Below are 12905 nucleotides of genomic sequence, written 5' to 3' on the forward strand. Positions count from 1 at the left end.
TCAAAAGTCCACACAGTGGTGCTCTCTGTTTACATAGGTGAGGCTAGCACCCCAGGTATTTTGGCACCCAGAATAGTTGCAAGCTGCCTCTATGGTTAGTAGTTACTTTTTCTTAAGTACTGATACAGCAACCCTTTCTTCCTTCTCTCAGTTAATTTTCTTTATACAGTGGTACCTTGGTTTACAAACTTAATCTGTTCCAGAAGTCCATTCTTAAACCGAAACCGTTCTTAAACCGAGGTGCGCTTTCCCTAATGAGGCCTCCCGCCGCTGGTGCTCTTCCACCATTTGGATTCCGTTCTTAGACTGTGATAAAGTTCTCAAACCGGGACACTATTTCCAGTTTTGTGGAGTTCGTAAACCAAATCATTCTTAAACAGGACTGTTCTTAAACCAAGGTACCACTGTATATATTTTTTCCTGCTACGCTATACCTAATTTATATTGCAAACTTTCTAGCAGAGGCCCTTATCAAATTAGTTTGTCCAGAGCAGCATGTACATCTCATGTTTTGCATACCAATAATAGTGACAGGGGAATGAATACAACTTTGGCATTTGAAAAACAACTAGATGGGAAAAGAGAGGGAGGGTGAAACAATAGCCAGTATTGAGACAGTATATTTGGACATGTTTATGGGAAAACATGCATGCCCTAATGGAGACAGAAATAAATTATATCAAATGCACATTTTCATATGCATGAGATATAGATGTCAGGAAGTCGTCTCTCCTGCAAACCAAGATGTCATGTTGACGTGATGCAGACAGGCAGAACAAAAAAATGAGAGAAAATTTTCTTCACCAAACACAAGTTCCAAACCTCTGCATGTTGAGAAAAGCCACTCAGAAATTTCTAGTGAATCGCTCCCACATATCAATGGAAGGTTACCAACTATAATAAAATGAATTATCTCTTTTTTTGTTTTATCTGCCTGCCATGAAACAGAAGCAATGCTAAGCCACACAATTTCATAGATATTATGAATTAGAATTCCTGTGGGGATCCAGAGATTTATATCCTACTCCAAAAGGTAAGAACATAACTGAGTCCCCAAAATCCATATAGTCCATTCTGCCAGGATAGTCAGAAACCAATAAACCAGCTGATTGGGAACTGCTCTCTTCCAAAATAATTTCTTTTCCTACCTCGTCTTCAGAGCAGAGCTACAGCTTCCAACCCAGTGACCCTATGATGTCAGCAGGAAATCCAGGACCCATACCATGCAGAAATAATGCCTCCTCCACACAACAGCTGAAGGCATCTATCCTTCAGGGTGCTGCTTTGCAAGTGACTTCTCTGTAGGGAAGCCACTTGCAAGGATCACCCCGCACCACACAGGATCAATGCCTCTGCTCAACAGCTGTTATGCAGAGGCACTGATCAAGTGGGTTATCAGGCAGGAAGGAGAGTCACAGGGCATTAGGCTCCTACCTTCTCTCAAAATAGGCAGCTGTCAGTCACAAGGAACTCAATGCACGCCTCTTCTTCCTGCCTTATGCTTTATCCTTGACAGCCCCAGATCCCTCTGGGTCATTCAACACAACCCACAGGGATCTGTGGCTATCTCAGCTTGACTTGTGCAAGGCCTGAATCCTTCCAAATAGGCACAACGTGGCTCAGGATTCAGGACTTAGTCAAATCTGGTGCATAGCCCTAGTAATTGGAGATGTAATGTTCTGGACAAAGAGGATATAGTCATGGCTATCATAGTCCATGAAGCCTTGAAGCTGCCCTTCTGCAATTAGAACTTAGGCAGTAGATTCACCAGACACACAAGTCTTCTGGCCCCAGACTTCCTCACTATGTTAATAAGTGCTGCCCTTTCATTTAAATTACAGCAATCGTTTCTGAATTTCAATCTACACATATCAATTCGCTTATGCAAGTTTTAGGCAAACCTGTTTTCTCTTCGGTCTTGATGCGCTACTAGCTACCTTAATTTTAATCCAGCTTTAAAGCAATCTATTGAGTAAGATCCTCATTCTTAAGTTCTCTTTGTATTTACAGTTGCACCAAAATTCAATTTTAAAAAATAAGATCCTAATTCATCAACGTATCATTAAAGTAATTCTAAAGTGAAACAGGATGCCTTGTAGTTGTGTTATATCCTCCAGTTAACAGTCACTGCTAGTTGCAGCCCCATACAAGTATACCATTAATGCCACTGTTATACCATAATAATCACAAGAATTACCATTGAAGAAACTGATCTGGCATCCTCCTCATAGTTTACAACAGGTGGCGGTTCTTTCCCATCATTTTCTTGCACTTTTTGTTCTAGAAGTTCCTTCTGGGCAGCAAACTTGACTTCAGTGCATCTCAATTGCTGAACCGTTTGCTTCAATTCTTCCAGTGTCTGTTTCTGGCTTAATAGAAGCACAACACTGAAAATGAACGAGATAAAATTAATTTAGGGGGGGGGACCTGAAGTTAATTTCTCCTCTCAAAAAACATGGATTTCTGGGTGAGGATGGTGACAGGTCCTTTGAGCTACACCGTCTGTTTTAATTTGTCTTAGTTTTAAAGTCAATTGGCTCAGCTGTTCATGTTAATTGCAACATGAAGGCAAGGAGCTTATCTGTTTTACTTTTACGTGGACTTAAAAGTCATATATGTTAATTATAGGAAAGGCGCTGAGAGGGCAACTTTTGATTCAGCTTTCAGCATTCTGCTGATAAGGAATTTTAAAGCTCATCTTGACTGAGGGATATTCTGCAATTTTAATGGTTTTAATATGGTTACCACATAAGCACAGACCCACAGTGCTTAAAATAAATCATCTGGGACTCCATTGTCCAGAAATTTTGTCCAGAAATCCTCAACTGGAGCAGCTAGGGCAAGGGAGATGGAGGTAACTACAAAGCAATTGCAGCACGGTGTAATTTATTTGCCTTATATGGACAGCCCTTGTTCTTTACACAGCAAATGTGCAAGAAATGGAGCTGGGTATGCCTTATCCCAAGTAAGAGGTTTTGCTATATATTCCTCTAATGAAAGCTTACCTAACTGGTCAATAGATCCAGACTTGTTAGGAGCTAATACAATTAGGAACCTTGCTTTTAAACATCTACATTCCTCCGCTTAATAGTCGGTCACTGACCACCAGGATATGGTCAGATTTAACTTTCTTACTGGAGCAGGTCAGTGGTAAATTTCCCACAGCATTTATACACATTTATGGGGATTTTAATGCCCAAATTGGAGCAATTGCGGAGGGTCTTCTGCTACCTTGGAATATATGTTCCTAACAAGTTATAAACAAGTCATTTGAATACAGACATGCTTGCTTAAGTATTTTCAGATATGAGATCCAATCATGGCACACTAAAACTTCATGACTTTTTTTTAATACTCACTCAGATTTCCTCTCACAGATCTTAGAAGATTCTTCTATCTTTTTTTCTAATTCCAATACTAGCTCTTCCTTGTTTAGAAGTGTCTGCTGTGTCTGAATCAGCTCTTCTACTACTGTTTTCAACCTAAGGATTCAATGAAAAAAAATATATATTCATCTCACAAATATATATTGCATACACTTAGCAACTCCCTAGTGTTTTCATCAGAATACAGCTGAAAATGTAAGAGAGAGCAATATACACTTATATGAACACATATCCATCTATTGTTATTATTTGCTTATATCACATCGATTGGGGGGAAATACATTCTATACCAACTATAGCCCTCCAGTTGTTTTGAACTATAAATCCCATCATCCCTGTGCACTGGCCATGTTGGCTCAGGCTGGTGGGATACTTGCAAGTTCAACAGCCCATTCACCAGCATCATCTGCACCTTGGTTTCCAAATGCATAAAGCCTTTCCTGCAAAAGTAAATTGTTGCTTCTTTGCCTTAACAAAAGCAGGAGCCAAGCCACATTGATCTTATCACAAAGAAGAAACTTTGTTTGCTGATCGGAATCAATTCCAATAAGCAAACAAAGTTTATTTTTCTGGCAATAAGATCCACCGGGCTTTAAGGCACAAACAATGTCTCTTGCTAGGCAGAGTAGAGACCTTGATATCATGCTTAGCCTGATATCGTGCTGGGTCTCTATTCTGCCTAGTGAATCTCCCTGCCTTGGCAGGGGAAGCTTATTGTTATGCTGGATCTGTCTCTAGCCAGAGGCATGGGGCTTGCGCCTTGCAGACCCTGCAGGAAGAAAGCAGCTTTTACTACAAAGTAAAGCCCTTTACTCTGCAACACCAGCTGAGAGGCAGCAGGGGCTTATGCTTTGAAGATCTGAAGGCAGGAAATGGTCATCTACTTTGCAGTAAAGGTTTGCTTTGCAGTAAAGTGCTGCTTCCTGCCTGCTGGGTCTGCAAGGCCAGCTGGGTAGTGCATTCTCGATATATTACAGGGTGGAAAAAAATATGAAACCTTTATCGCGGTCTGGAGTTCATACCGGTAAGAGACAAAATATTGATATATCACTCACCCCCAGTAAGAATTCCCCACTCTCCTAAGCTTACTGGTCATTATACGGCCTCGGTCCAGTATATCTGAAGGAGCGTCTCCTCCCCCACCGTTCTGCCCGGACACTGAGGTCCAGCTCCGAGGGCCTTCTGGCGGTTCCCTCACTGCGAGAGGCCAAGTTACAGGGAACCAGGCAGAGGGCCTTCTTGGTAGTGGCGCCCGCCCTGTGGAACGCCCTCCCATCAGATGTCAAAGCGATAAACATTTACCTGACATTCAGAAGACATCTGAAGGCAGCCCTGTTCAGGGAAGTTTTTAATATGTGACATTTTAGTGTATCTTTCATCTTTGTTGGAAGCCGCCCAGAGTGGCTGGGGAAACCCAGCCAGATGGGCGGGGTACAAATAATAAATTATTATTATTATTATTATTATTATTATTATTATTATTATTATTATTCTGCAATCACTTTGCTCATCACCCTGGTCAACAAATAGGAACATAGGAAGCTATATTGCAGTGAAGCAAACTCTTGTCTATCTAGCTCAGCATTATCTACACTGACGGGCACAGCTCTCCAGCTTTCATGTAGGGGTCTAGTCTACCTGGAGATGTCAGTAACTAAACCATATAAGGCAAGATGAAAAAAATGAGAAAGGAGGCTAAGTTACTTACATCGTTTGCAAACTTTCAGCTGTTAAATTATTCCACATAATCTCATTAGCTTGAAGATTTTCATTTTCTTCCAATAAAGATGTATCAAACTCTATTTCTTGTTGCGCAACATCTGGTGTCCTTTACAGATGCAAAACATTGATTGATTTGATATAATACTCAGAGACACTTCACACAAGTACAATATGCTATTCGTAGTCTACAAAAATACAACTGCATTTAATTAAAGGAATCAGGATATTAACATATCATGGTTGTCCATAGGCGCTATTGTGACTCTATATGAATACAGGTCACACAAATGGGATTACATTTGAGCTACTAGGACTAATTGTTCTAGATGCTGCCAAAGGTGGGACACAGACTAACACCAAGCACCTGAAGTGGGAATGACACTGTATTCTACTTCCATATCAGGCTGGACAGCTACAGGCTGTTAGTTCTGACAATTATACTAAGATTTAGTGGAAGGACCATAGGAGACAATATATTTTATATTTAAAACAAGCGTAGAGAAAGTAAGAACTTTTATGAACTATGCCTCCATAGCTGACAATGACCTTTGCTAAAGTAGTTGTATGTGGATTTCCTTTGTCCATGCCCCATCCCACTAACCTCTTGCCTGAGGAACGGGACTTATGTCCATAAGAATTTCTAGTCTGATCCTTGAAAGCTCCTTCTCTGCAGATGTAATGGCTGCAATCTACACCAATCACACGATCAAAGGAGGACAAGTTCATACAATTGACAGCTCACACAGGTGGCTCACATAGTTCTGGTGCAACTATTCACCTGCATGAAGCAGTCCCTCAAACAGGTTGGGTGATTTAAACCACACTATCTCAGATGCTGCTGCACTAGGAGCATGCATGTGTGGTCACCACCCAATTATCTGCTGTTCCACAGTGTTGAAGACAGTTTTTCCCATTCCCAGCAATTTTCCCATTCCCAGGGGTTAGTAGTATGGGTTAATGGCTCTGCCCACTGAACAAAGGCAGGCAGCAACCTTTTGGGAGGTGGGGCATCCATCATGCAGTTCTGCTCCTGCTTTCGATCAAAGTGAAGCCAGTTGCCATTAGCTCCCACTGATTTCTCAGGTTCTTACATTTTTATTCACTTTCTCTTGTCTTTCCAAATAGCTTACTGAATCCTTTTACTCAGTACTTCTCGGATTTAACTTTAAATCCTCAGATTTAACTTTAGCTTCTTTGTGTCTTTAGTTTTCACAGAGCCCCCCACCCCAGAATAGATGGAATTTAACAAAAGCTTCTATATATTCCCCCCCATACATTAAGCTAAGAGAAAAAAGGAAATCCTTTCCACTACAGCAACAGCTGTTTAATATGCAAGACAAAGGGAAAGGGATCTGAGAAACCTAGAGAAAGTGCAAGCCCATCTTGCTTGCTTTTGGCAAGAAAGCCATTTTTCCTCTTCCAGCAAGCAGGAAAAATCTCTTTATCAGGGGTTCCTTTCCAAAAGAGAGTCTCAATTCATTTACAAAAAACTGAAAGGAGAAGAAAGTAGAACCTGCCAATTCACATCAATGGCTGAAACCTCTCCTGCAGCACCCAGCCCACCAGAGGTACAGTTTCTTCTGTTCCAGGGAGGCTAGTGGGGTTAGATACTTGGGGAGAGGGAAAGAGACCCTCCCTCCTCTGAGGCTGATACCAACTGAGAAAAGGAAAAGATGCGAGAAGGACTTTAAAAACTGCTTCCTTGCAATGCTCTGAATCACATTAGTCCTTCTCAATCATCAGATAAAGAGGAATTCAGGGGTTCCAACCCTCCTTCCCTCAAAAACTACCACTGACCAGGGTTTTTCAGGGGTCCATTCCCCCCTCAGAGCCAGCTCCTGCTCATACCCTACAGCTGTCTGAGGACACGCTCAATCAAATCAAGCAGGGTCTCCTTCAACAACTCTCAGCTCTTCCGTGCTCTTCACCTGCTCACGCCAGACATGCTGGCAAGGGATTTATGACCTCAAAGGCAGCGCCCAAAAGGTTCTCTCTCAGCAAAAGGCAGCCTAATGTACCTACCACTGAGCTTGCCTCCACCAGACCTCAGTGTCTCCATTCCTTTGGTCTGGGAGAGGATTAGAATCCAATGACTCTGTCAGGGAACTGCCATCGGAGCCAGAGGAGGAGGGAGGGCTCCAGAGGGATGCTGGAGAGCATCCCAGGAGGGAGAGAGGCAGCCCATCTGCGGGGGAAGGAAATCAGCGTAGCACCAGTGGTGAAGGGGGGCAGATGGGGGAATCGGTGACTCCTCGCCGGAGACCATTGGGGAGAGCATGGGTCCTCCACTGCCCACACCCTCCCTGCGCAGAAGACTTCCGCGCAGGGAGAGTAGGAGGAGACTTGGCGTCAAAGAACTTCTTTGCTGGAAGAAGTTCAAGAAATGCCCACTGACGGATTTTGCCAGCGATTGAGACAGCCACGGATGGGTGGCTGTCCGGACAGAAAGGGTTCACTAAAACAGTGGCAGTACTAAAGGAACCACAACCTCCTATGTCTGGAGTTCTGGTTCCAGCTCCCTTCTTGACAGTTACAAAGGCTGAATGGGATTCAACCCTCCAGTATCAGAAAGCAGTAGTGCTCGCTAAAAACTTACCGTATTTTTCGCACCATAGGACGCACTTTTCCCCTCCTAAAAAGCAAGGGGAAATGTGTGTGCGTCCTACGGAGCGGATGCAGGGGGGAGGCAGGCGGGAAAAGCCCGCAAGAGCTGCACACAAGTTCCGTGCGCTCTTGCGGGCTTTTCCACAGGAGGGAGAAGGGACTGACTGGCTGCATCAGTCCCTTCTCCCACCTCCCAGAAAAGCCAGGAGAAGCCGCGATCTCTTTAAAGGAGTTGCGCGGCTTCTGCCGGTTTTGCGGGAGGTGGGTGAATCCCCCCACCTCCCAGGAAAGCCCTGCGCAGCGTCTCCCGGCAAGGAGAGGCTGCACGGGGCTATGGAGTCTTTAGCCCCATGCACGGGGCTAAAGGGGAAGCCAAAACAGTGAGCAGGATCCATCCCGCTCGCTGCTTTGGCTTGCTCCATAGCTGCGCGCAACCCCTCCGGCAAGGAGAGGCTGCACAGGGCTATGGAGTCTTTAGCCCCACGCAGCCTCTCCCGGGAGGGAGCGGCTGCACGGGGCTAAAGGGGAACCCAAAACAGCGAGTGGGATCCATCCCACTTGCTGCTTTGGCTTGCTCCATAGCTGCGCGCAACCCCTCCGGCAAGGAGAGGCTGCACGAGGCTATGGAGTGTTTAGCCCCACGCAGCCTCTCCCGGGAGGGAAAGGCTGCACGGGGCTAAAGGGGAAGCCAAAACAGCGAGCGGGATCCATACCGCGTGCTGCTTTGGCTTGCTCCATAGCCGCGCGCAACCCTCTTTGGGGCTGGGGGGGGGATTTTCTTTCTTGATTTCCCCCCCTAAAAACTGGGTGCGCCCTATGGTCCGGTGCACCCTATGGTGCGAAAAATACGGTATACTATTTAGATTCTGATTTCATGGACTCCTTAAAACTGCCCAGCGTAGCTCTACCTTTTTCCATTTCAGTTTCTAAAGCTCTGCTTCTGCAGGAAGGGGACTCTCAGCTGAAGAATGCCACCTAGACTGCGCCTTAGGGCCTTAGCCAGAAAAGTAGTTTGCACAGACTTGGTGTCTGCACATGCATCCTTAATGCAGGTGGATGATCTTCTAGACAACCCTGCTCAAGATACGAGTCGTGCCCGCCAAACCTTACTCAAGCTACACTGTTCAGCTGCATTCATTGCAGATGCTACAATGGATACTATGTTCTTGTAGCTGGTGTGGTGGCCAGATGTACTCTGTGTCATCTACACACTGGGAGGCAGATATTCGGTCCTGCGTTAAGCTCTCCATCACCTGCTATGTGGGTGGCAAATTTATTGGAGAAGAAACTCTGAATGACTCTCTAGCTGAATCCAGAGACAAACACAAGATGCTGCTCACTGGCAAGACAGACAAGAAAGCCAACAGGAGATATTCTTCATATTCCTACAACCAGTTCTTTTGGAACATCAGGCAACCAAGTGGACAAAGAGATGCTATCTCGCATGCTGCTGCATGAGGAGCATGCATGTGATGCCACCACATATTATCTGATGTTCTACAGTGTTGGGGATAAATTTATTTAGAACAGATTATAGTTTGCAATGGTGAAACAACAACAGCAGTTATAAATATACATTTACCTGTGAGCCTCTATGAAACTACTGTACTCAGAACCAGGGTCTAACTGTTCAACAGATGTTTGGATCTCTTTATGAACATTCACTATTTCTTCTGTTACAAGACTGGTGATCTGACTGTATTCTTCAAGGATACCTTTTCTGGAGAAAAGAAAAATACTTCGTAAGTATGGCTAGAAAACCTTTTAGTAATTTATAAACTAAAAACATGAAGGAATGGATGAATTTTTGTTTTTTAACTCTTCATTAACTCCTTGGATAATTAAGTCTTATTTATATATGACATATGCTGCTTCATAATTTTATGTCTTGGTACTGCAACCTTCCCAAGGGCTCCAAATGCTTTTTATGAGTAGGCTGTGAAGAGCAAAAGTTCTTAGGGTACAGACATATGAACAAGAGGTGCAATCTGCTTCCCTGCCCTTCTGTGAAGATCACAGTCTGTGGATCAGATTCTGAAACTCTCTCTCTCCCTCCCTCAGTGCTTCAGATGGGCTGTCTGCTTCCTGGCATGCTTATCCTATCAAACACTTGTTCAGCTCTTTAAATGTTTTTTTTTACAGTGTTTTTAAATTTTTAGAAACAGTTCTGAAAGGGGAGGAAGTTATTTTACAGTGGACACAACAGCCAGACAATTAGGGCTTTGCACAGTTTGCTTCTGAAAAGGGACAGGGGGAATTCCATAATTGACACAGGAGCCATCCATTCAGCAATGTGACAAATCTAGTTTCTGCCAGGAACTAGATGAACAAGTTCCCTCAGAGCCCAGTTTGGGAAAGACAATCATGTGTCTACACTGTGCAACAGTGATCACGCTTCAACCACAAACTCATCATTCAAGATATGTACATTGGTATGCAGCCTATCCTCACCTGCGTGATACTTCAAAAGCTGGAAAGGGAGGTGAGAGCAACCCTGAAGCATAAGCAATTTCCCTTCTGATCCTCCCTTTCCTTCTTTAGAACTACACATGGGGAACAAGCAGATTGCAAGAAACATGCCATAGCAGCTGCTCCATGTTCCTCTTCTCATTTTCAAACCACCAACGAAGGGAAAGAGAGAAGTGAAGGAAACCACTATACCGCCCTTCTTATCTCTTCTCCCCTGTCTGCTATTTCTGTTGAACTGAAGAAGGAAATGAAGATTCCCTTGAACCACACATCCTGATGGTAGCCATTTATCTAGCATAATCTACCCTGCTCACCAGAATATGAGAAACTTGCTGTAGGTTCAGCTGAGCAGGATGACTTAATAAAAATAAACACTGAATAACTGAATTGCACTCTGCATGCTACAATATATTCACTGCTGCATGGTGCTTTTTCAAAGGTTTTGTTTAGAGTGAGATCAATCAATCAAAACATAAAACCTTTCTCTACTGGGTTGTCAAATATTCAGTACCATACCCATAAAATTGAGCAGGTTAAGGACAGGTCCCAATCAAGAGTGATCTGGAAGTCCCAGCAACTGCAAGGTTTCTGAAGAGCCAAATGAATATCAGACTGATTTGAGGCTACAGAACTAAACTATAAGAAGGTTATGTCCTTTTAAATAGGCCCATCTGCACAAGTCAAATAAGCAAAGATTTGCATCTGTGGGTAAATCCCATAGTATGCATCCACAAATAGAACAGACTTCCTCTCACACAACAGGACTTTCCCTTCCTTTCTTCTCACCCAGCAGCCTCCTGTGCTCCCTGCAAACTTCTGCTGAAGAATCCCCAGAAGAGGAAGCCCTATCGTGAGAGAGGAAATGTAGTCTACCTATGGGATAGACACCATTGGATTTAATCCACTGGTACAAATTGTTCCCCATGAAATCCTAAGCACTGAACAGGTAAGAGCACGAAGACACAATTTCTATGCTTAGAGAAACAATGCTACTCACGACTGCCAAAACAAGAAAAAGAGCAAAAGTCACAAAATGAAGAACAGGGTCAGTTGCTTTGGGAATGGCAAATACGGGCTCCAATTTAACAATTTACTTCAAAGTAAATTTAAAAATGCAACCCTGTTTGTTTCAAAAGGCCCATTAATATTTTAGCAACTGTTTGAAGAGGGAGTAACCTGGTTTTAGAATATCTACAGAAGCTGCTGAGCTAAGGGGGGGGGGGGGAGCTACCCATAAACAAAATGCAACTCCATTTACCTTAGGAGTCTTTTTGTAAGATTATGCTGTCAAAAAAGGAAGACCAAGAGCAATTATGGCTATCGAACCCAATTAATAAAAACTGAACAGCCAACAATGACATGGAATGGAAAATATTGTTTACATACTTTTATAACGCCACTTTTCAGATCAAGCTTCCAATGTAGCACTGTTTAAAGTCCCAACAACCAGCTTTCAGATTGCACTAGCTATTTTATTTCTACTACTTCTTGCGGGCATTTGCTGATTTCACCTCATCAGCAATTCAGACAAGTAACAGCAGAAAACAATCATCCATTAAAAGCCCATGAGAATAAAATTATCTTCTTCACTTGATACACACACAAAAAAAGTTGGTGCTGACTAATGTCCCTGGAGAGAATGTTCTACAATGAGGACTCCAGCATTATAAAAGGCCATTTCTGCATTGACTACTCAACACTGAGGGCAGTGACACCGAGTGCAGGGTCTTTGATACAGGCCCAGGTTGGCAGAAAGTGTTCCCTCGGATACTCCCAACCATACAATGCTTTATAAAACCAGCACCTTAAATTCATGTTTCTATCCTCAGCTGCCACTGTAGAATTTTGGGAGTAGCTAACAGCAATGGATGCTATTTTAGGCTACCGCTACTTACAAATAACAATGCAATGTGCCCAGGCAGCTGAAATATGCATGGTTTTACAGTAAAAGAAAATGTGTCTTACAGTGCTTTAACCATTTCTTCTTGCATCTTCTGCAAGGAGTCAAGGAACAGAGGAAGTGTAGCGTCATAATACTGGTGCTGGTGTAACTGTGCTCCTTTCAGCGCCAACACATACTGATTGTGCAACATGTGGAGTTTCATAGTAGCTTTATCGTAACGTTCTTTGGCTTTTTCAGTCTCCTTTCCTGAAGGAAGAGCAATAGGAAGGAAAATCCATAATTATATAGGGTTGCAATAAAAAAAACTTAAGCAAGAGTCAAAGTCAACCACTTATAACTACCATTGATTTCAATGGTGCAGGTATGCATATGACCTAACCCTGTTCCACTGAATTCAACAGGGCTTTAACATGATTAATTGTGAAGGGCTGCACCCTAAACTTTGCTCATGATTTCATTTCTAGCTAAATACACACATGGGCAGGGATCCAAAGAGATACTTAAGTACACCCTAGGTCACCTCCCTTTAAAAGCAGTTTGCCATGCAATACACAGTGCCTGCAATTGAGAAACACAAGCCTAGAGAGATAGTTGCTTGGGGTTTTTTTGGATCCAAGCCACTACTTCTGTTTTCATATCTGCTATCTAATGCAATCTATTAACCTAATGAGACCCTTAAGTTCTTCTGTCAATTTCTAAAGGCTTTAAATTCAATTTCTTTACTTTAGCTCTTTGCCTTACCAGGGTGCAATGAGTTCCAATTAGTGCTAGAAACAGATTCAAATAACTGCTAGCCTTTCAATTTTCAAAATGAAAGAAGG

At 43.2% G+C, this 12905-nt stretch overlaps 1 protein-coding gene across 2 annotated transcripts in view; it reads right to left on the reverse strand.

Moving 5' to 3' along the window:
* Positions 1-12337, reverse strand: part of FER (FER tyrosine kinase) — a 132935-nt gene extending 120598 nt beyond the window's left edge. For both annotated transcript variants that reach the window (XM_081880453.1, XM_081880452.1), the window contains exons 1-5: positions 12147-12337; positions 9295-9432; positions 5095-5214; positions 3360-3482; positions 2198-2387 (exon numbers count right to left, since the gene is read on the reverse strand). In XM_081880453.1, the coding sequence (XP_081736579.1) occupies positions 2198-2387; positions 3360-3482; positions 5095-5214; positions 9295-9432; positions 12147-12286 (711 nt within the window). In that variant the 5' untranslated portion in view covers positions 12287-12337. The remainder of the gene's footprint in view (positions 1-2197; positions 2388-3359; positions 3483-5094; positions 5215-9294; positions 9433-12146) is intronic.
* Positions 12338-12905: the final 568 nt, after the last annotated feature.

This window comes from Podarcis erhardii (genome assembly GCF_964252035.2).
Source record: "Podarcis erhardii genome assembly, chromosome: 11".
Taxonomy (NCBI): domain Eukaryota; kingdom Metazoa; phylum Chordata; class Lepidosauria; order Squamata; family Lacertidae; genus Podarcis; species Podarcis erhardii.